At 40.8% G+C, this 25,204-nt stretch overlaps 1 protein-coding gene across 1 annotated transcript in view; it reads left to right on the forward strand.

The window, feature by feature from the left end:
* The window catches only part of ANKRD26 (ankyrin repeat domain 26), a 315,986-nt gene that overhangs the window by 193,066 nt on the left and 97,716 nt on the right, over positions 1-25,204 (forward strand). Inside the window, exons 20-25 of the mRNA XM_030216173.1 lie at positions 2,140-2,390; positions 8,009-8,176; positions 17,334-17,367; positions 19,834-19,978; positions 21,405-21,618; positions 24,075-24,258. Of these exons, the coding sequence (XP_030072033.1) occupies positions 2,140-2,390; positions 8,009-8,176; positions 17,334-17,367; positions 19,834-19,978; positions 21,405-21,618; positions 24,075-24,258 (996 nt within the window). The remainder of the gene's footprint in view (positions 1-2,139; positions 2,391-8,008; positions 8,177-17,333; positions 17,368-19,833; positions 19,979-21,404; positions 21,619-24,074; positions 24,259-25,204) is intronic.

The following is a 25,204-nucleotide window of genomic DNA, read 5'->3' on the forward strand; positions in this document are numbered from 1 at the left end:
GAAATTATGCCCTATTTAATGAGGTTGAATACTGAAATAGCTATTTATATTTTAGCAGTTGAAGTTTCAAGTTTCCATCTGGTGACACTATCTCAAATAGGAGGAATAATGCAGACTTTTGTTTCCCAGTGACAGTTTGCACTAGTATATCTGTAATTTTGACAAGTTTGAAGCATAAGCATAACAAGTGAATTGTAACTGCTGTTTATTCTCTGATTTTTCTTTATCTCTGTTCATGTTTTATGAAGAATAAACATGTGTTAGAATCATCCAAGTTAATAGAAAAAGCAGCATCGGAAACCAGTACTAATCAGGAAAAGATCTCAGAATTACAACTGAAAATTGCAACTAAAGCAATGAAGCAGAAAGAGGAATCTGAAGCAGATGAAACATCAGATTCAGAAATGACCTGGGAGGAAAAATATGAAAAAATGTGGGTTGAAAATGAGAAAAAAGAAGTGAAAAATAATTTTAAATATATTACAGCTGAACTGAAACAAAGATTTGGTGAAACATGTAAGATCAATCAAGTCTCTCTTACATCTTCAGCCCTAGAAAATGATCTGAGAGAATCACAGAGCAAGCATGAGGCACAGCCTGGTGTAACACTTTGTAGAAATAAAGCAGAGGAAAATGTGGTGAACATTAAGAATTCTATACCTATAACAGAATTAAATCCTGTGCCAGAGCAAAAGGACTTTAGTGCAGGAGATTCTTTTTCACATTTCAGTTCAAGTGAACAAGACCATCATGATAGTTCTTTCCAGCTACAAAGAAATGTTAACAGATCAAGTATAGAACCTATTTTGGACGTACAGGAGAATAGCTTTTCTCACAATATTAAAAAGAATGAATTGGCCAGCCCACACTTGTTCACAGAAGAAATAAAATCGTATATGCCCTCTGTTACCTGGAGAAGTAGTGCAGTAGATGAGAATTTCACAGATGTAGATTCTGACTCAGAAGAGAGCCAAGAATATTTCTTAAAGCATGATTTTACTGAAAATATATCTTGCAAAAGTCCTAGCAGACTTGTCGAAGATCTAACAAATAAAACACATTATTCTGCTGTGGTGAAGAGTGAAAGTCCATTACAAACAAATACAGACCTCCATGAATTAGAGAGTGAACTTGCTACAGACCACAATACTAGAACATCTCCATTTTTTGCCACTGAACTTGAAAATTTGAGTGCATCTCAACTGTCTGAGGGTGAAATGCCAAAAATGCTGCTGGATAAAGAACTGAAACAAGATATGCAAAGATTTAAGAATGAGGTAGGAATGCTGCAAGTAGTATTCCTCACTTTGGAGAAACAAAAATCACAGCTTCTGAAAGAGGTAGAAGTTTATCTGCTGCAGCTCCATCTTCTCTGGTCTTTCTCCATATCAGCCATCCTGTTCATTTTCATTCTTTTCACTAGAGCAATAGCAGATAGTATAGCATCAGAAGATTCAGATGTGTAGCTTATTTATGAAAAGCATAGATAAGAAAAGTTGGAAAAAATAATTTTTCCATGAATTTTTAGAAAATTCTGGGATAGCTAAGAATTTTCATTTCTTAATTAGACCAAAGAAGTGACTTTTGAACAGGATATTCATCCATATCTTTTCACTGTGGTGTGGTTTGTGGAATTTACTTGACCTCTCCTGTGACTCTCTTCTTTGAAGCATTTCTTTACTTAACTGACTTTCATTCAGAAATTTATGTCAAATCACATGACTTGTGGGGATCTTCCTCCATTCGCACTATAGCTCTGCTGTTGCTAATCAAAACGATTCATTCTTTAACAAGTTGCTTCTCTGAGGTTAATGATGTATTCTGCAATTTTTGTCCCTTTTAATTGTTTGTGGTAGAAGTACTGTTTGCTTTGTAAAATGTTCTTTTCTTCTTGGTGACCTTGAGTATTTAAGGGTAATATACAAAGGATATAGTGCTAGAGGAAAATGATCATGCAGAAATAGCTTCAGTGCCAAAATTGTTCACAAAATGCAGGATTTAAAGAATGCAGAAGTGTTGCAAGCAAATATATAATTTTTTTTTGGGGGGGAGCATAGTTTTAGTACAGTTTGGTAAAAATATATTTAGTTAGAAAATATGAGCTAATTCCTAGAGATTGAAAATGTCATGTTGTTATAGATTGATGAGGAAAAAAGGAAGAATACCCAAGACGGACAACAATATGATGAAATGAAAACATTGCCCTTGAGAGGAAATCATGAAACTGCCACTATGCAAAAGATGATGGTGGGTGACAAGAAAAAGCTTCATCTAAAAGGAAACCAGAGCACAGAAAAAGGAGGGAAAAAAAACACACTTGCTAAAAAACAAGTAAAGAACAGTATTTCCACCAAAGGCCAAGCAAAGTCACTGCATAAGTTTTTGAAAAGGTAAGCATTTCAAAAGTCAGTAACAATGATCATCAGAACTTTAAAAATTGTTTTGCATTTGATATGGTAGTTTTCCTTCTCTTTCAGCATCCAATTTAATTGAAAGTCTTTTATTTGGTTTACAACACAGGGGAGTCATTTACTAACAGTGAGAGCTAAGTGACCCTTTTACTAAAGTTTACTAAGCAGTTACCTTGCACTGTTAGCACGTGAGAGTAGTAACTGTTATCATTGAAAATGAGAAACAAGTCCTAACAGATGTGTCAAGAGACTAGCATATAAAGCACATCTTTATTCTGTGGTGAAGAGTAAAGGTCTAGTACAGACTAAAACAATTAGAATCGAATTGCTAGAAACCTCAATACAGTCCTTAAAACTGAGCTAATTTGTGCATTAACTGCATGCCATGTTAGCCGGCAGGGAAATGGATGGGTTATGGGCGGAGAATGGGCATGAACTGAACATTGCAAGTAGTGCACAGTACTTACCCTGCACTGCTATGTGTGCAGTTCGTGCAGGTTCAATGCCTCAAGAGGAGGCATTGAAAGGGCAATTCTATAAATTGGACACAAACATTTACACACCCAAGACCTGTCACATGCATGTGAAAGATGGAAACAAGGAGACAGCAAAACTTTTCAGAAAAAGAAGGCAACCTGGCACTCCTATCTTCCAGAATAAGGTGTGCCTCTTTTGTGAGTGCAGGGGTAGGTCCCCTAAGCATGAAGGGTCTGGAAGGAGATGTGTAAGACCCTGGCAAGGTAAGGACCTACACTGTCCACAAGCCCCCACACCCACTGCACCTATATGAAACCATGGCAAACCACACAGCTACCAAGCTGCAGACATCCAAGCTCACAGCACAATGACAAGGTGGCCAATACACATTCACACTGCATGCTTGCTACATAGCGTGGCCCTCATGTGCTCTGTGACAACCATAGACACCTGACAGTTGCATCTACTTGGACCATCCCTGGCAGGACTGCGCATGATGTATAGGCCACCTTGTCACACTTCCATCATCCCCCAGCACCCAATCAACTACAATGTTGTGACAGCAGATGACACCTTACTCTGGGGGTGGCTGACAGATGGTCCCAAACATCAACCAAAACTCTCCATGTGCCACCCTGAGTGTGTCACTCATAGGCTGTATGCCCTTGAGCCAGGGAGCATCATCCCATAATGCACACAGCCATAGGCCAAATGGTACCTAACTATCACACAGAACTGGGGGACGCCCTAACACCTGTACAAGGACATTCTGAAAATGTGCTAGGGGAGGTGTTGCACAGATATCAGCAGTGACACCGGAATAAAGGTTGTTCTGTCCCCTCATATCTTACAAAATGTTCAAAGTCACCAGGGACATTGAGGCACTAAAGAGCTGCTGCAGTGTAATCTGGAGGACCAACTCCTTCTTACTGGTGGACATACGGCATTGGCTGGAACTGTGGAGAGGTATGTTCCCTCCAAATAAAGACCCCCATTGCCTACTTCTGTTCAGCCAAAACACCAGCCCTTCCCCCATGCTGCTGCTACATGCACATTGCAACTGTGACATGGTGGAAGACCATGCTATCACCCTCCTCTCCTTCGTTACACTCAGGGTCACAGTCCACACAACATAAGTACATAAGTGTTGCCATACTGTTACAGACCAAAGATCCATCAAGTCCGGCATCTTGTTACCAACAGTGGCTAATGCAGGTCACAGACACCTGGCAAGAGCCAAACAAAGTTCAATACATCCTATGCTGCCCATCCTAGAAACAAGCAGCAGATCTTCCACAAGTCCATCCTAATAATGGCCTATGGACTTTTCCTAACCCTTTTTAAACTCCACTAAGCTAACTGCTTTTACCACATTCTCTAGCAACGAATCCCAGAGTAATTACATGTTGAGTGAAGAAGTATTTTCTTCGGTTAGTTTTAAATTTACTACTTTGTAGCTTCATTGTGTACACCCTAGTCCTAGTATTTTTGGAAAGAGTAAACAAGCGATTCACGTCTACCCGTTCCACTCCATCCATTTTATAGATCTCTATCATATCTCCCCTCAGCCATCTTTCTTCAGGCTGAAGAGCCACTTAGCCTTTCCTCATAGGGAAGTTGTCCCATCCCTTTTATCCTTTTCGTCCCCCTTCTCTGTACCTTTTCTAATTCCACTATATCTTTTTTGATATACGGTGACCAGAATTGCACACAGTATTTGAGGTGGGGTCGCACCATGGAGTGATACAAAGGCATTATAATGTCCTCATTTTTGTTTTCCATTCTTTTCCTAATACCTAACATTCTATTTGCTTTCTTCACCTCTGTACACTGAGCAGAGGGTTTCAACATATTGTCAGCGATGACAACTAGATCCCTTTCCTGGTTGGTGATGCCTAATGTGGAACCTTGCAACATGTAACTATAGTTCAAGTTCCTCTTTCCCACATGCATCACTTTGCACTTGCTTACATTAAATACCCTCTGCCATTTGGATGCCCAGTCTCCCAGTCTTGTAAGGTCCTCTTGTAATTTTTCACAATCCTCTTGTGATTTAACAACTTTGAATATTGGTGTGAATGTACATGCTGTTGTGCTTGTGGTGCCTGAGCCTCCACCTCCTCTGCATCTCTATCCCATGTCTGCAGTCCTTCAGAGAGTGGTATTCTGCACTGCAGTGCCAGATTGTACAGGATACAGGAGGCCATGAACATATTGTAGATCTTTTCTGGTCTGTAAAGCAGCTCCCCTCCGGATCGATCTAGTGATCTAAATCGTATCTTGAGCAGTTCAGAGGTGCATTTGATGATGACTCTGGTTTTCTGGTGTGCCCTGTTGTACCACTCCTCTGCCTCATTTCTGGGTCTGATGATGGAGGTCTTTAGCCTAGTGGAGGAGTAGCCTAGTGGTTAGTGCAGCGGACTTTGATCCTGGAGAACTGAGTTCAGTTCCCACTGCAGCTCCTTGTGACTCTGGTCAAGTCACTTAACTCTCCCTTGCCCCAGGTACAGAATAAGTACTTGTATATACTATGTAAACCACTTTGAATGTAGTTGCAAAACCCACAGAAAGGCAGTATATCAAGTCCCATTCCCTTCTCTTCCCCCTCTGTGGGTAGCCCCGATCACCTGCATGAGATGGGGAAAGTGAAAGAATGGACATAGGATGAGCAGGGTCAGGTGGTGGGTTACTGCCCCAGCTGCTTGCACATTGGTGTTGTGAACTAGGCTGTGGCATAGGGACATTTGGGGTTATAAGAAAAGCCATACCTGGGTCAGATCAATGGTCCATCTATCCCATTGTGCTGCTTCCAACAGTGGCCAATTCAGATCATAAGTACCTGACAGAATCCCAAATAGTAGCAAGATTCATGCTACTGATCCCAGGGACAAGCAGTGGCTCTCCCCATGTCTATCTCAAAAAGCAGACCATGGACATTTCCTCCAGGAAGTTGTCCAAACCTTTTTTTTAAACTCAGATGCACTAACCTCTGATATCACATCCTGCGCCTGCACATTCTGAGGTAATCTGAGCTGAAGTCTCATCCTGAGGCACTGTATCGCATCCCAAACTCAGACTTGGGCTGGCATCTATAGAATTACCCACATCTGACCACCGACAAGGAGAGCACAAAAAAAAAAAAAGAGCATTGTCCCGAAGCATTTAACTGTCTGAGACAGCTAGAGGCAGACCAGGTTTTGGTTTCGGTCATGGTGCCGAAAGTGGCACAAAATCTTTTTTCTGTCTAGTTTTGGTTTCGGCTAAAAGGCTACAGCCGTGTTTTCAGTGGAAGCTGAAAATTTGTGGAGACCTGACATCAGCTGTCATTCCAAATGTTGTGCAAAGTCAGCCACTGTAAAAGCACTGTGGCTTTTAGTTTCAGTTTTCATTAGCCTGAGGTACATGTGTGTGGAGGCAATTTTAATTGGAGTATAGTCTTTTATTATTTAAATTATTATATATATATTCTGGCTTGGATATTATTTGGGTGATGCTAAAGAATTTCCAGGTCCTGTTGGGTATGACAAAGATGCAGCAGTCTATGTGCTTCTTACCTATGAGCCAGCGGCCAGTGATCTCTCTACTCTCAAAGTGGTCATGTATCCCTGAGTGCGCCAGAATGTATGAACCTATGACAGGATCCATGGAATTATGGAAAGGGATAAGTGATCTCCCCGAGTATTGCACATTACTTACATAGTGAGAGAGTAAAATGCCTTCCTGTTCTGGTAAATGAGCTTTCTCCCTTTGGGGGCCTGACGGCCATATGGATGAAGTCAAATGACACTGAGGACAGAGGGGAAACAGGCTGCTTCACAGAATTTGATTCATTGTGTGTTCTCTTTGGTGCTGGTTCTGTGGAAATGCTATGCAGTTAGTGGTGTATGTGAGGAGGGCCACAAGGGAACTGTGATTCAGTGGGAAGTGGCTGACTGGCTAAGGCCTGAAGTGGCTGTGAGGACCGTCTGGAAACTGCCAGTAGCGAGAAAGGCTGGTTACTTTGAGGTGCATGGGCATGGATTGTCCCCTGTGAATGGTGGGGCAGATGAGGGGTGCCAACTGTTGACAGATGATGATTGCCTGCATTTTCAAAGTGGAAGTTCCCTATGGTATTGCTCCTCAGTGAGGTCAATGAACTGTGACTTGGGCCTATATATCCTTTGGTAAGGATGTGATTTATTGATTCTCCTCTCTTTCCAGTGTACCTTGTGCAGCATGGCCTCAACAGTCCAGATGTTCTGGAGGCTCATGGCCTACAACTTCCACCACCAAAACCCAGAACTGAGAGGTGGATGGGCAGATGCAAGCAGAGAAGGACCTGGTTGAGGCAGGGTCATTGATGGATGAGGAGGATCCACACAGGTGGATATGGGAAAAGGTAGCAGCGGAAATGTTTGTGGGGATAGGTAGGGCAGAGGGGTCTGAACTGGGCTGTAGAAGGCTAGTGACATGGATGGGACCAATGGGGTTAAAGACAGATAGACCTGGGTGAACAGGTGGCATTCAAGCTTACAGATTCTCTCCTTCTTCCAGTCAGCACCAACATAAGGAGTCATAGGGTTATGCAATGGCGGCATTTATTCGTTCTTTATAGGTGATCTAAGTTCTGACAATTTTTTTTGTGTTGCCTGCACGTTGACTTACTACCCAGAATCAGCGATGGACATCAAGACTGTACAACTCATGATGTGCCTCAACACATCCCTGGCCATTTTCAACATTTTTACTGCATCCACATTTTGCTCTGACCTGTTCTGAGATTGCACTTTAGATATTTAAGGAGTTTAGACATCAATGTGCCAGGATATCCATATTTAAAACACTAATAGTGCTTCTAAAGTGACTGCTATGGGCTATGATTTCAGTCTTTCAAATTGCCTGCTAGTTTTTCGCTTAATGTATTCATTGCATCAAAGATTTTTTTCCTTTTGGAACTCAGATGTAATATGTACAGGCAACACCTCAAGGTGTGTTTGACGGTTCTTTGAAATCAAACTGTGGCACCTAGTATAGTTGGAACTGTTTCTGTATCTTTCATGTCTTCTGTATATGGGTCTTTTTTTTTTTTTTTTTTGCAGTAATTTATTTGAAAGTACTGAAGTTTGTTTATTAATTTTAAGGAACAATCTGCCATCAGTTTGGGAGGATGGTTCAAAAAATCAAAGTAAAAAATGGATTTCAAAACTAACTCCTAAATCTAACGATCAGCCAGTTATGTCCGCTAATGGAAATCCACTTGAAGTGTTTGATGATAGTACTGCCAGCGAAACATCTCTGGATGATGGAAGGTACTGAGATACTACAGTCCTGACTATACACATCTAAAGGAAAAATACTGATTGTTATTTGTGTTTATTTTTACTAGAGAACTGTAAATTAAATTTTCTTAGTTAATTCTGACTTATCAAAATGTCAAATGTTGTATAGAGGGGGAGGGGGGTAATTTTAAACTACTTACAGTGATGCAAAATCTGTAGTTCTACTTGTGGGCTTTATGCCATTTCTTAGAGGGAAAAGGTGTAAATACTTTCTTTTTGAACTTTTTCTCTGTGAAAGAAGTACCCGTAGACCTAAATTTGTCCTTGGGAACACCACTACTCTATGGTGATAAAAGTATGCACACTTGTATTTGGGATTAGCTCACAACTTTTCAAAGTAAGTTACATTCAGGTACAGTAGGTATTTCCTTGTCACCTAAGAACTGAGGTAATGGAGATTTAAGTGACTTCCCCAAAGTCACAAGAAAAGTCGATGAGATATGAACTCCGGCTTCCCTGCTTTTCAACCCATTGCTCTAGCCACTAGGCAGCTACTTTACCCCATTGTGGAATAATGTAAATACTTTTGAGGCAGGTCTATAAGTAGACACCTCCTTTTAGGCGCTTCATGTGGCATAGTGACAGCTAATTATATAACAGCATCTGGACACTCAGATTTCATTATAGAATACTAGCGTAACTTGATGTCGGCATGCCTTACATATAGGCATGTAGTTAAATCAGCTATAAACCTGGTATAGCTGGGTGTGATAAAATATAGCAAGAGTGCATGTGCTCCACCCACAAGTTAGGCCCCCTTGTATTTACGTGCTATTCCACTTAGGCATGCCCTTACAGAAAAGCTCTTTTGGCACTTACATACGTGCTAAAGTTTGTTTAGGTTAAATCATTTCTGTTGTCAATAAAAACAAATAACATACATAATGCAGCCCCCCCCCCCCCCCCCCCGAGGCAAGTACTTTCATTAAATCAGAAACATCCCAACAGAGCCAATATTATTAAATGAGTTATGCTCAGCCAGTAAGTCCTTATATCTATTATTGCTCCCCTTCCTCCCCAAAAATAACAGTTTTATCCTGTTCAATATCTCATTCCATCTCTGAGAAGATGGTCATCAAAAACAAATTCCGTATTTGTACAGACCCTTTTTTTTTCATTACGTTTGATGACTGTATCGCAGAGAGACACTCCATTTATAACAACACATGGATCTGGACTCTCCAAATCCCAAGAGGTCGATCTTGTATTCATTGAAGCAGAATACACCATTTCAGTGCCAAATATGCTTTTCCTCCCAAGCAGTATCCCCACACCCCCTCACCATCGGAAACTCAGTATGGACATCCAAAGTGTTTATAGAGATTCCAGTAATATTAAAATGTCCACTTTTTATCTGTTCAAAAAAGTTTTCTAAGAAAAATATTTTAACACTAATTTTTTTAGTATAATACAATGGGTAAGTTGTGTACTAAAATGATATTTTGCTGGTGAACATATCCAGGAAAATAATAATATAGAAAATAAAGATGTGATTGGCGGTTGTTGGGGGAAACTTTATACAACTCATGGGGTACTTCATTGCTATGAAAGATGTGTCTTTAACTCATATGTCTTGTGATTAGAACCAGAATTTTGAATGTTAAAATTTATTCCAGCTGGTTCTTCCCATTGCACTTTTATTTGTCACCAATAATGATACTCTCATATTACAGTCTCTGCATAATCAAAGTTAAGTGAATTCTGTTGTTTCTTAGCATGGTATACTTCTGAGATAATTAATAAAAGGACAAACCAGGAACAGTCCAGCATAGTTATTTTAATAAAAAGCAAAGCTAATTTATCATCCACTATAACATAAAAAGAGTGGACTTCAAAGTTCATACACAGTTATAGTGGTTCATTTATTGACCATTCTTGGATGTGGTACAACTCCAGTAGCATATCAGTTAACCCATATGCTTCCAAGTTCTGTATAGGTTGCCCAGAGTTTGGCATACAATTTTGGGTGCAGATCATAGATCTGAACCTAAAGTAATTGGCTACATTGATTATAAGAATAATTGGCCTTAAGTGCTAATTGACACCAATTACAGGTTACCCATGGATCTGGGAACCACGCGTCCTCCTCCCCTTCTCTCCTCTTCCCCCATTCTCTATTTCTGTGGATAACACTGTCATCCTTCCTGTCTCATCAGCTCGTAACCTTGGGGTCATCTTCGACTCCTCCCTCTCCTTCTCTGCACATATTCAGCAGACTGCTAAAACCTGTCGTTTCTTTCTTTATAATGTCACCAAAATTTGCCCTTTCCTTTCTGATCACACTACAAGAACCCTTATCCACACTCTTATCACCTCTCGCTTAGACTATTGCAACTTGCTTCTCACAGGTCTCCCACTTAGCCATCTCTCTCCTCTTCAATCTGTTCAAAATTCTGCTGCACGACTAATATTCCGCCAGTGTCGTTATGCTCATATTAGCCCTCTCCTCAAGTCACTTCACTGGCTTCCTATCCGTTTCCGCATACAGTTCAAACTCCTCTTATTGACCTATAAGTTCATTCACTCTGCAGCTCCTCAGTACCTTTCCACTCTCCCTACATTCCTCCCCGGGAAACTCCGTTCACTGGGTAAATCTCTCTTATCTGCACCCTTCTCCTCCACCGCTAACTCCAGACTCCTTTCCTTTTATCTTGCTGCACCATATGCCTGGAATAGACTTCCTTTGCCGGTACGTCAAGCTCCATCTCTGGCCCTCTTCAAATCTATGCTAAAAGCCCAACTTTTTGATGCTGCTTTTAACTCCTACCCCTTATTCACTTGTTCAGAACCCTTATTTTATCATCCTCACATTAATATTCCCTTATCTCTTGTTTGTCCTGTTTGTCTGTCCTAATTAGATTGTAAGCTCTGTCGAGCAGGGACTGTCTCTTCATGTTCAAGTGTACAGCGCTGCGTACATCTAGTAGCGCTTTAGAAATGATAAGTAGTAATAGTAGTAGCCTATACTATAACCACACCCAATTAATCTCATGTATAACTCCAAAGGGCGAGTGCCGCACGAAAGACTCCTGAAGAAATTGCAGAGTCATGGAATCGGAGGTAGGGTATTATTATGGATTAAGAACTGGTTGAAAGATAGGAAGCAGAGAGTAGGATTGCGTGGCCAGTATTCTCAGTGGAGGAGGGTAGTTAGTGGGGTCCCGCAGGGGTCTGTGCTGGGTCCGTTGCTTTTTAATGTATTTATAAATGACCTAGAGATGGGAATAACTAGTGAGGTAATTAAATTCGCCGATGACACAAAATTATACAGGGTCGTCAAGTCGCAGGAGGAATGTGAACAATTACAGGAGGACCTTGCGAGACTGGGAGAATGGGCGTGCAAGTGGCAGATGAAGTTCAATGTTGACAAGTGCAAAGTGATGCATGTGGGTAAGAGGAACCCGAATTATAGCTACGTCTTGCAAGGTTCCGCGTTAGGAGTTACGGATCAAGAAAGGGATCTGGGTGTCGTCGTCGATGATACGCTGAAACCTTCTGCTCAGTGTGCTGCTGCGGCTAGGAAAGCGAATAGAATGTTGGGTGTTATTAGGAAGGGTATGGAGTCCAGGTGTGCGGATGTTATAATGCCGTTGTATCGCTCCATGGTGCGACCGCACCTGGAGTATTGTGTTCAGTACTGGTCTCCGTATCTCAAAAAAGATATAGTAGAATTGGAAAAGGTACAGCGAAGGGCGACGAAAATGATAGTGGGGATGGGACGACTTTCCTATGAAGAGAGGCTGAGAAGGCTAGGGCTTTTCAGCTTGGAGAAGAGACGGCTGAGGGGAGATATGATAGAAGTGTATAAAATAATGAGTGGAATGGATCGGGTGGATGTGAAGCGACTGTTCACGCTATCCAAAAATACTAGGACTAGAGGGCATGAGTTGAAGCTACAGTGTGGTAAATTTAAAACGAATCGGAGAAAATCTTTCTTCACCCAACGTGTAATTAGACTCTGGAATTCGTTGCCGGAGAACGTGGTACGGGCGGTTAGCTTGACGGAGTTTAAAAAGGGGTTAGATAGATTCCTAAAGGACAAGTCCATAGACCGCTATTAAATGGACTTGGAAAAATTCCGCATTTTTAGGTATAACTTGTCTGGAATGTTTTTACGTTTGGGGAGCGTGCCAGGTGCCCTTGACCTGGATTGGCCACTGTCGGTGACAGGATGCTGGGCTAGATGGACCTTTGGTCTTTCCCAGTATGGCACTACTTATGTACTTATGTACTTATGTCAATGGAGGGGCATAGGCACGTCAAGGATGTTCTCGGGATTTAGGTGTGGCATCATAGAATACTTCCATTTTCGTGCTTAACCAACAGTGGTTAGGTGCAGTCATTTACACCAGCATTTGGCAAGCATAAATGCTTGTGCCTGAAGTTAGGCATGAAAATGACTTTGCTTAAAACGTTTCTGCTGTCTATCCCTCCGTTTTGTCTCCTTTCTTTAAATTTTGATTTTAGTATTATTGACCGCTCAGTAGCTATGTCTAGACCCCGTGATTTATTTCAAGCACCTGGAATAAAATACACATAAGCTAGTATTCTGTAAAGATAATTCTGCATGGAACTCCCTTTATAGAATTTGCGCTTAGCACACTTCACTCTTTGCGCCTGCCTTTGGGTGCCATTTATAGAATCTAGCCCATGATAGGAAGCCTTGATTAAAAAAAAAAAACTCATACCAGTAAACATGATTAGCTCTGAGAGTTGAGAAGTAGGACTTAGTTTTTGGTGAGTTTTTATGAATGTAAATCATCAAAGAAGTATGGCCTGCCTTAGTGACCATTCACCTTAGTAAGAGTAATTTTATAACATATCACCTAGGTGTGGAGGGTAAGCAGACACCTTTAGCCTGTTTTGTAAATATACTTAAACACCTGTGTCTTTTATAAAATATTAGAAGTAAAACAGCAGAAATTACAGCTACATTGAACCCACCGATGTTTATGCTTTCTCAGGAGCATGGATAAATGTTAGCACATTTTTTAAAAATAAAAAACACACACAAAGCCTATTCCAGAATATGCCTACACATGTGTTGCATAAAAGTACACACCTTCCTGTCACAGTACATACCTTTATGCATATAACCCCAGGAGTAATTTTAGAAAAGCCTATTTACATGCAGAAATAGTTTATAAAATTATCCCCCCTGTGGTTATAACAGTACCTAGCTATGAGTATAAAATCGGTCATGAATATTGACTAAATAGATGCATTGTGAAAAGCTAATTTTCGATGAGGTATTCATGAGCTAATGCACCGAAAGGGCAATTCTCTAAACTGGACATTAACATTTATGCACTTATCACTTACCTTTGTAAATGTTTAGAATCCTAGCATATATACAGATATGAGACTTGTATATGTCAGTATGATGCCTTAGCCCTATTCTGTAAATATGTGACTATCTTGCGTAGAGCGTATTTGCTAGGGGGTGGAGCATGGGCAGAATATAAACAGGGCTCCCTCATACATGCATGATTTACAGGATATTGTAAGTTATGCGCATCCCTTCCACATTTAAGTGCCCACACATGCCGGCTATAGGTGACTAGGTTCCATTATAAAACAGGCTTCTATCACACAGCCTCAGAGTTACAAAATGGAGATGCCCAGTTATAGAGTTATCCCTCTTCCCCAATTATGTTTCCCACTGACAGGCTGATACAGAAAGCTACCACGAGCCTAACCGCATGGATACTGCAGGTTATATACCCACATTTCTTTCCAAGCAATAAAGAGGGAGGTTGAGCATAGGTGTTAACTTGTGCCGAAGACGTGGGCTGTACACGCCATTAAAATAGCTAGTAATGAGCCCACTAAGCATTCCGCTGCAGTGCACTGAGGGAATTGGTGGCTTTTGAGGAGCATACAATGCAATAAATGTTTTATCATGTCCATGGCAGCGAGGAAGGGTTGGTGAGTGTCTAGCAGCACCTCCCCCCAACCGGAGTCCCCTGCCCCCAATTGCTTTGTGCATTGGCCTCTGCTGACTAGTGGACCCTTCTGTTCCCCTGCTCTCAACTATAAAATAAATAAATAGATCTCTGTCTAGTGCACCACTGACAAACTCCCCCCTAACTTGACACCCTCCCCACTACTTTAAAAGAATTACCACCCCTGACCCTTCCCCCGGATGTCCCTACCCTTCCCACAGAGGGTTTCTTAAGAGGCAGGAGGTTGGCCAATCGCTCGTGCCTCGAGCACCGCCATCTTGAACCGTAGCAGCACCTGACCGTGTGTGGTGCATGCATCCTGGGATGCATCTTGAGGGGTCAGTCTGCCAAATAACAGAGTTTTCCCCTTATTTCCTAGAGTGGATGGAGACTACCAAATAAGGGAAAGATTTGCTCCTGCCTCTCTTAAGGTGGGTCTAGGGGACTTGAGAGAGGGGTCAGGTTGTTAGGGGGTGCAACTAGACAACAGAGAATGTTGTTTTTCAGTCAGGGGAAGGGAAAAGGTGGGAGAGTGCCACTAGACACTAGGGATTGGAGATTCAGCTCAGAGAGTGAGAGAGGGGGACTAGTGCAGATGCCAGCATTTCGTAATTATTTTTTAATATTTTTTATATCACCCTGTCAGTGTGTGAGCCAATTACTGCTCACACACTGTCAGGAAGGAGGACATTGGACAATGAGTTTTAGATTACTGCTGTGTTTTAACATTTTAACATGGCTGCATAGGGTGGAATGTTCTCATCGTCTATTTCATTGTAGAAGCCATGCATTGGGTTGGCCCTACTTCAGGGTTTTCTGCATTGGTTTCTGAGAGAATTCTAGTTTCAGTACTTGAAGCCATATTATTTTCTTCTGGGCTCTTGCTTTATAAAGCATTTATATGTTGCTTTTTTGATCATGTCTTCACAAACTCAGAATCTACTGTCAGTGGCACTCAGTTCATCCTGACCTTGCTTCTGTTCTTTGCTTCTAGCTATAGGTGATGCTGTGGAAGTAGCTTGTCAAGGATGAGTTCTTTTGTTGCTTGCTGCTGGTTTGCTGTCTGCCCCATTTTTTTTTCTTTCATCGTCCCATCTATGTGTCCTCATTTGGGTCTGGAGCTTTTAATTCCCATTGGTTGTAATTTCTTGGGAAATTATCTGTTTTGTTGCATTGTTGGCCTATCATTTTCAGTTTCCCCTTGAAGTTAAGTACATAAGTATTGCCGCACTGGGACAGACCAAAGGTCCATCAAGCCCAGTATCCTGTTTCCAACAGTGGCCAATCCAAGATCCCTGAAAAGCTCAATGCTTTTTATGATGCTTATCCCAGAAATAAGAAGTGGATTTTCCCAAGTCAATTTAATACTAGTATATAGACTTTTCCTTTAGGAAGCCGTCCAGACCCTTTTTAACCCCCCCACTAAGCTAACTGCCTTTACCACATTCTCTGACAACAAATTCCAGAGTTTAATTACACATTGAGTGAAGAAATGTTTTCTCTGATTCGTATTAAATTTACTACTTTGTAGCTTCATCACATGCCCCCTAGTTGTAGTATTTATGGAAAGAGTAAACAAACGATTCATGTGTACCCGTTCCACTCCACTCATTATTTTATAGACCTCTATCATATCTCCCCTCAGCCATCTCTTAAGAGCCCTAGATTCTTCAGCCTTTCCTCATAGGGAAAGGATTTTGCCAAGGCTAGAACACAAGTATTTGGCATCTTCTGTTGTTGCCATTGGAACTGTAAAAGTCTATGTCACTTACACTGACTTGTGCTCAAGATTCAGAATTTGCTTTCAGTATGATTTTGACTTTTCTGTTGTGCTTTTCCTTCACTTTTGGAAAGTGTTGTGCAGATGTGGGTGAAAACGTTGACACTGTATTTTTTTTCTGTGATTACTGGGAACATTTGAGTGTGTTTACCAGGTGATTTGGAGAAAGTTCCGAACAATTTTAAGTTTGAATTGTTTTTTTTAATCAGTTCAGATTTTTATTTTTGGGAGAAAAATGCAAAATGGATTTACAATCAATGAGATCTGCTTTGAATGTTTTTTAAAACTTATTGAGCATTCTTAATTTTTCCAGAACCTGTTTTCTATGAACCTGTTTTGAGGTGTGTATGTATATATATATGTATATGTGTGTGTATATATGTATGTATATGTATTGCTGATCTTCATAGCTGTGGATTAGAGAATGTTGCAGATAATTGTTGTGCTTGGCTTGTGAATCAGAGGAGTGGTGGATGCTGCTGTTATAGCCCTTGCTTTTTTCTCTAATTCTAGGTAAAAATAATAACATAAGAGTAGCCATAGTGGGTCAGACCAGTGGTCCATCTAGACCAGTATTCTGTTTCCAAACAGTGGCCAAGCCGGGTCACAAGTACTTGGCAGAAACCCAAATCGTGGCAATACTCCATACTACAAATCCCAGGGCAAGCAGTTGCTTCCCATGTCTGTCTCAATAGCAGACTATGGACTTTTCCTTCAGGAATTTGTCCAAACCTTTTTTAAACCCAGATATGCTTACCGCTGTTACCACATCCTCTGGCAAAGAGTATTAGAGCTTAACTATTTGTTGAGTGAAAAAATATTTCCTCCTATTTGTTTTAAAGGCATTTCCATGTAACTTCCTCGAGTGTCCCTTAGTCTTTGTACTTTTGGAACGAGTTAAAAATTGATTTACTTCTACTCATTCTACACCACTCAGGATTTTTTAGACCTCAATCTTATCTCCCCTCATTCATCTCTTTTCCAAGCTGAAGAGCCCTAACCTCTTTAGCCTTTCCTCATACGAGAGGAGTTCCATCCCTTTTACCATTTCCGTCGCTCTTCCTTGAACCTTTTCTAATTCCGCTATATCTTTTTTGAGATATGGCGACTAGAAATGAGCATAATACTCAAGGTTCAGATGCACCATGGAGCAATACAAAGGCATTATAGTATAGTAAGTGATCACGGTTGTCAGATTAGGACATATGTAATACTCTATTTGTTAATTTATAACTTGGGAGGGGTCATTTACTAATTATTAGCATGTTCTATCTACCACAGGTCCCATAAAATGGGTCCTATCACAGATAGCATACACTATCCTTTTAATGAATGACAAAATGAATTAACAAAATTCAAAGTTTAAGCTGTCTTAACTGTTTGCTTTCTATTTTGTATTCAGATTCGCATCTAAAGCTGTGACAAATAAGGATAAGGTAACATGTTTTATTAATTTATTATTTATTTGTTGCATTTGTATCCCACATTTTCCCACCTATTTGGAGGCTCAATGTGGCTTACATTATGCCGTAGTGACAAATGCCATTTCCGGATCTGATAAATACAAAGTGGTATAGCAGTGAAATTCGTAAATGATAGAGTAGATTACAAGGTGGTATTACATTAAAGTTCATAGTTAGACAGTCAAATATAGAAAGTTCATTTCCGGCATGGGAAATAAAGTGGTACATAACGCGTTACGCGTGTCCGAGTAAGTGAGGTAGTCCGGTGTAGGGAGTTCTGCTTTGTTTTGTTTTGGTAGAATATCGTTGTCTAGTATTTAGGAATTTATGAAGCTTTACGTTTATTTTGAATCTTAAAATATGTCGAGCATTTTGTGTTGTGTGGGGTAATTCTATAATAGTGTACCTGTTTTTAAATAGTAAAAAGGTGCCTTTTTGGAGCCTGTTCTTTAAAGGAAAGTTGATGCTACTTTCCCGGATAGAATACTAGAGAAACAGGTCAAATATGTACCTATGATTTAGGCATGAGCACTTAGGCTAGCTATAGAGCTGGTGGAAATGTTTGCACCTAGATTGCCTCATGTGTATGCTCATCTTTAAAGTACATACCATCACGTTTAGTCGCCATCTAATATAATAAAACGCACCCTCAACGTTCTGAAGCCACGTTCTGTGAAGCCAGAAACTTGAAGCCCGAAGCCTCAGTTCTGTGAAGCCGGAAACTTGAAGCCTTGAAGCCTGAAGCCTTGAAGCCATCTGACGTCACTCCCAGGCTGAGGCTGAAGGGTTCAGCCTGCCGTCTCTGCCCCGCCCTCGCGAGAAAACAAACAAATCCGGAAGCGAAACGTCAGGGAAGGAGGCGGCGCTCCCGACGTCTAGCCTTCCCTTCGCTGTGTTCCGCCTTCAAAACAAGGCGGAACACAGCGAAGGGAAAGCTAGACGTCGGGAGCGCCGCCTCCTTCCCTGACGCTTCGCTGCACGAACCGCCACGGAGGTAAAGTTAAAAAGAATAAAAAAAAAAACAGGATGCATGGATGCGAAGGGGGGGGGGCATGGATGCGAAGGGGGGGGCATGGATGCGAAGGGGGGGGGGAGAAGAGGGCGGGCCAGGCTGGGACATGGGAGAGAGCGTAGCATGGATGCGAAGGGGGGGAGGGAACATGGAAGGGCGAGAGGGGACTTGCTGGAAAAGGATGAATGGAGGCGGCAGGGGACAGAGGAGCATGGATGGGCATGGATTGGGAGGGCAGGACTCAGGGAGAGAGGGAAATTGCTGGATAGGGAAAAATGGAGGGACCAGGTGACAGAGGAGCATGGATGGGCATGGATTGGAAGGGCAGGACTCAGGGAGAGGGGAATTGCTGGATAGGGATGAATGGAGGGGACAGATGGGCATGGATGGATATGGATTGCAGAGCAGGCCTCAGGCAGAGAGGGGAAATGCTGGATAGGGAAAAATGGAGGGGCCAGGTGACAGATGAGCATGGATGGGCATGGATTGGAAGGGCAGGACTCAGGGAGAGGGGAATTGCTGGATAGGGATGAATGGAGGGGACAGATGGGCATGGATGGATATGGATTGCAGAGCAGGCCTCAGGCAGAGAGGGGAAATGCAGGATAGGGATGAATGGAGGGGGCAGGTGACAGACAAACATGGATGGCCATGGATTGGGAGGGCAGGGCTCAGGGACAGAGGGGAATTGCTGGAAAAGGATGAATGGAGGGGGCAGGGGACAGATGGCCATGGATTGGGAGGGCACGGCTCACACTCTCTCTCTCATATACAATGTCTTTCTGACTCTCACTCTCACACACTCTGTCTCACACTGTATCACATTCACTCTCTATGTGCCACACAGTCACTCACACACTCGCTTGGTCTCATACACTCACTCAAACAGAGAATCTGTGTCTCACACACACTCTCTCGCCCACACACACACACTCTCACTCACACTGTGTCTCACATACACACTTGCACACACTCTCATTCTCACACACACACTCTCTCACAAACACACTCACACCCAGACTCACGCTCTCTCTCACACAATCACACTTTCACTCTGACTCACAAACAGACACTCTCACATACACTCTCCCAAACATACACACTCCGAGGAAAACCTTGCTAGCGCCCGTTTCATTTGTGTCAGAAACGGGCCTTTTTTACTAGTATTATAGAATAGCATGTATAGAATAGCATGTAGCAGAATACTGGCATTTACACATGTTTGTGCATATATTCATGCATTTATGTTTATGTTGATTGGGTCATTTACTATACCACCTTATAGAATAACCACCAAAGCGGTTTACATTTGTGTCAGTATTCTGGTCATTTACATACAGCCTTGGTCCAAAAAGTCAGCACCTCTATATAAAATTGCCTCAACGTTTAGATTCTTCCATTGAGGGGTTGATAAAATTTGTTTCTAGGTTAATCTACAGGTGGATATCATAGATGATCTGGATGATCTAACTCCATCTTCTGACACGGCCACAGAAGAATGCGATTCTCCTACCTCAACAGTTTATAAGAATGCTTTGTTGTTGATAGCACAACTTGGCATAGAAGGTCAAGGTAAAGATATTGGTTTTCTATGGTTAGCTAACCTTTGACATCTAGACCCCCCAGCCAAATAAGCAGAAGCTGGCTTCAGAAACCAGATCCAAGTATACAGCTACAAATGAGGTATCAGGCCATCCCTACTTGTTCTTTTAAACTTCTAGTAATCTGTGGGCAGCCACAATCAAGCACTTCGACAGCTGGAAAGCTAAGTGTTTTCAAAAAATAATTTAAAAAAGTAGCCTAAAAAATTATAATAGAATTGTGGATCAGGAGGTATTTTGCCTCTGATGAGTCCGCAGGCCTCCCTAAAGTTGATTCGTTAACCCAAGGAGTGCCTCAGCGGTTCTTTTGAAGCTTTTTCCTCCGTTTAGTACCCATTCTTGCATATATAGATACCCTATATTTAATTAGTTATTTGACCTTTTGGTATCCTACTAGCTATATTTAGGTATTAAGTGTGATATTCAGCATTTAACCACTTAAGCGACACTGCATATTCTTCCAAATAAAGATTATTTACCTATGTTGAATTTAGACAATGTGTTGAACATTGTGTCCCTAGAGAGGTGATGTGGGACCATCTCTGATGGAAGATTCCTGTGTTAAATCAAAAAGTAGCAAAGATCTGCTTTCTAAAATCTACAAAGTCGGTGCTTTAGTCTCAGTCAGTGAATGAACATTCAGCAGGAAGGAGGTTGATTAAAGTTATTCAGATAAACGTAGAGAAACAGAAAAAAATGTGAAATGAAATAAACTGTTGTTTTTCAGTTTCATTGTTGCCATGTTAGTCCATTTAGATACCAAAAATAAAGGTCAAAATAGTTTTCTTTTTTTTTTATTGTCTCCTTATTACCTACTAACTGAGTCTTTTCTTGTAATTCCCTGGGTACCTTGATTATATAATATGACATTTTTAGCCATTGGAGTTGTCATATATATTTATGAAAAACTGAGGAGTCCTTTTACTAAGGTGCGCTGAAAAATGGGCTGCGCTAGTGTAGGCGCATGTTTTGGGCATGCGCAGATCCATTGTTCAGCGCGCCTGTAAAAAAGGCCTTTTTAAAATTTGTGCCAGAAATGGACGTGCAGCAAAATAAAAATTGACGTGCGTCCATTTTGGGTCTGAGACCTTACCACCACCTATTGACTTAGCAATAAAGTCTCACACGGTAACCGTGAGGTAATTGTCTACGCACATAGAATGACAATTACTGCCTGGTTTCCGTCGCGCACAAGGAAAAAAATATTTTCCGGAGCGTGTACCGGATGTGCGTAAAAAATAAAATTACTGGCCGGGCAGTAACTCCGAATTGATGCACATTGGGCGTGTAGGCGCCTAAGCGGCTTAGTAAAAGGGCCCCTAAATGAGTGGGAAATTTTTGATGCTTGATTACTGTGGCTAAAAACATTTTGCCTATTTCTTTTGTTCATCATACAGATTCAGTAAGTCTTCTGAAAATCCAGAACATAGTTCATGAATATGAGCGACTGATAGAAAAGGAAAATGGCCGCTATGTGCTGCTCATGGGAAAACTAAGGAAGTTAGAAAACGATAAGAAAGAGTTTCAACAAATAATAGAAGAAACCAGAGAGAGTAAATCTAAGTTGGAGCACGAGAAAGTAGAATTGGAAAGTGACCTCAATAATCTTAGGTACAAAATCAAATATTTAGAAAATGTTCTGTTACCTTACAATTCTTATAGGTGATTGCATATTTATTTTTGTTTCTGTTTGCTAGAAAAGACTTTATTACAAAAATTGAACGTGCACTTTGTATGTTTTACAAGGGCCCGATTCCAACATATATGTAGGGACGTAATGGGGACAATTCTGTATATATTGCCAAAACTTAGGCCTCAAAATGCAGGCATAGCAGTGGGTGCTAAGTGCCATTTTGTGTCGGCATCTGCGTAGCCAGATTCCATTGCAGAATACTAGCATAAGTCAACATTTATGCACCAACGTTTAGGTGCAACCACTTATACCTGACCTATGGCAGGTGTAAATGTGCGTGCCTAAATGTTTACACTTAAGCACATAGCTTACAGTATTCTACAACCTTCACATGTAAATGTGTGGCCTGCCTACATGCCAGACACAAAGAAAAACAAACGTTTGCAAAAAGCAAACAGAAGCAACAACAGCAAAGGTGTCAAAACAGTCCCAAAGCAAGTGATGTGATGCATAAACTTTATTGGTAGGTAGCAAGACAGACTGCCTGTATCCCACCTATGTGCACGCCCTTGCAGATACATGCTATAATGCTTTGGTACTACCTTATAGAATAGTGCCTAAGTTAAGTTACGTGCATAACTGTAAATATGGGCACCATGTGACATGTAACTTCATGTATTTCACCTAATTGTGTGCCAATTGGGCGCACATTTCTGTGCAACATATTATAGAATTAGGAGGATTGTGGCTGAAGCAGAGGCAGCATTGTGATTTACACACACATATTATTTGCCCTCTATCGGAGCTGGTTTTGACTATTATATATCTTATTCTTATTTAGCTACTTTCTACTGAAACTCTTTGCCACTGGATTTAAGACTTGAAAATTCCTATGTTCTATTTCGAAAACATTTTAAGACTTTTTTTATTTAAGGAATATTTGCTTGTTTAAATATTTGTTGTTTAGTTTTTTTGTCTGTAATTTGTATTATCGGATACTGTGTATGTACATTTGAGTAGAATTATTCATTATGTACATTGCTTTGGACCTATAAGGAATTTGGCAGTCAAATACCAGATTAGATTAGATTATACCTACTATTACTATATATTTCTATAGTACTACAAAACATATGTAGTACTTTACACAAACACGTAAAAGATAGTCCCTGCTCAACAGAGCTTACATCATTGATTCACTCTCCCTTTCAAAAGTAGCACTCTCTTTGCTTCTTTATGCATGCAGCAAATGTTAATATCCTGTTAGTTTTGCCTACATTTAGCTCATTCTTTTTAGTTGTAGCTCAAGGTGAGTTACAGTCAGATACACTAGGTATTTCCTTATATCCAGAAGGCTTGCATTTGTTTGTACCTGTGGCTCTGGAAAGTTAAGTGACTTGCCCCAGTTCACAAGGACCATCAGTGGGATTTCAACCCTGGCTTCCTGGGTTCTCAGCCCACCACTCTTAACTACTAGACTACTTCAGCGAGGGAACACAAAAATTCAAATTTAAACAGAGTAAGTGTTACTGACAAGCTAATAAACATTAAATAAATGTAATGCAAGTAGTTTACTGCAAGCCCCATTATTATTAATAAGGCCTATTTTCAAACTACGGGAGTAATTATATAAGGGGACGCCTGGGTAAAAAGTCCAACGAGGTGCTTAGTTTAAGCCTATTTTATAAAAGTGACATGATGGATATGATGGCGCTGTAGGGGTGGGAAGTACCGCTGGGCTACTGCAGTAGCCTAGCGGTACTTCGTGTTTAGCGAGTGGTAAGCCCTTAGTAAAAGGTGCCCTAAAAGAATAACAATCACCAACAGTGGCAAAGAATTCACTAAAGAAGAATGCTTCAACAGTTTACGAAACTTCATGTAGTCAGTAACATATCTGAGTGACTTTGGTAGGGAATTCCATTTCCTAGTAGCTTGGTATGTGAAGCTTGCATCATGAATAGGTCAGTAACAAAGATTTTTACAACATGGAAAATGGAGTCTGTTGACATCAGGTGAGCATTACATAAAGGTAATTCGAACAAGTATGCATAGTTTAAAGGTAACTCTTGCATTTATTGAAAGCCAATGTAGTTTGATTATAAGTGGAGCTGACTTGGTGAATTGAGGGGTTTTATATACAAGACGAACCGCAGTATTCTGAGCTGTTTTGTTTTATTGATGAGAGACTTTTAGGCCTCAGTAAAAAGCATTACAGTAATCAAATTTGGATAGCACTAAAGACTGAACTAAAGAGAGAAAAAATGAGTTAAGAAAGAAAGGCCTCAGTCTCCACATAGAATTAAAGACACTAGAAATCACCACAGAAACATGAGGCTCATATGATAGGTATTGGTCAATAGTTATTCCTAAGATTTTCATGATGATTGAAAAAGGAACATGCCAGTTGACTTAGCTAACTATTTTTAAATTTTAGGTTTACCTTGAAACAAGAGGAAGAAAAAAGGAAGAGTTCAGAATTGCTATATGAAAAGGGGAAAGATCAACTACGAAAGAAGGAGGATCAATGTTGTAAGGAAATGGAAGAGAAACAACAGCTTGAGCTCACTCTGAGGAACTTGGAGATGGAGCAGAGGGCAATGAGAAACAACATGAAACAGGTTTGAGGATATTACATCCTTACAGACAATGCTGAAAGGGAATTGTGTGGAATATGATTGCATTAGGGGAGACATTTTACTATTCTCTAGATCAAAATGACATTAATCAAAATAATTGTAATATTAATTAGCTAATCAGATGCTTGTAATTCAGGGACCTTTTTATAAAAGGGAGCTAAACATTTACCCTCAAATTCTTTAAAGGATACTAAAAACTGGGCATGCAGGGGTCATTTACATGCGAAACCAAATTAGCTAATTGGCACTAAATTGGCATTAAGTACTAATAATTGAACTCCCTAAATCTTCGTTCTTTACTTACTCGAATTCCGAGTATTACCATCAGTGTGGATTACAGGAAATGTCAGTTTTGAGTTTTACACAAGGCCTTCTTCACTTGTGCCCAGCTTTTTAGATTGAGAGTGGTAGATTTGCCTCTTTGCCAAAATGTAAGTTGAAAGATAACACTTCATGCCTTTTGGTCTTGCCCATGGGTACTTTTTGGAAGTCTTTGAATTTTTACTTAGATTGAATACTTCACTCTCCGATACCTTTCTCTCCCATGGGGTTCCTATTGCTATTTTGAGGTATTTGCGCTGCATGGTAGAGGAGGCCAACTGCTTCTTCATAAAGGAGGGATCATAGGTTAGAAAAAAATCATTTTAGGAGTACAGACTGAGGTGGATTTGGCTTATTGGGCCTGTCACAGCAAATTGCATTCTTTAATGTTGTTGGAAACAAAAAACTAAAAAGTCCTTCAAGCCTAAAAAGGAGTTCTATTGGTTTGAGAGAAATACATCTAATCACTTTCGTCTAGGGCCCATAGTGAAATGCTGAACACGCTCTGATCAATTACTTGGATCTCATAGTGCACTTTTCCCCATTTTCTTTTCTTTTTAGGTGTATATTTTGACTTACTTTATCTCAGAAGGTCTTAAGAACCCAG

The sequence above is a fragment of the Microcaecilia unicolor genome, chromosome 10, assembly GCF_901765095.1.
Source record: "Microcaecilia unicolor chromosome 10, aMicUni1.1, whole genome shotgun sequence".
NCBI lineage: Eukaryota > Metazoa > Chordata > Amphibia > Gymnophiona > Siphonopidae > Microcaecilia > Microcaecilia unicolor.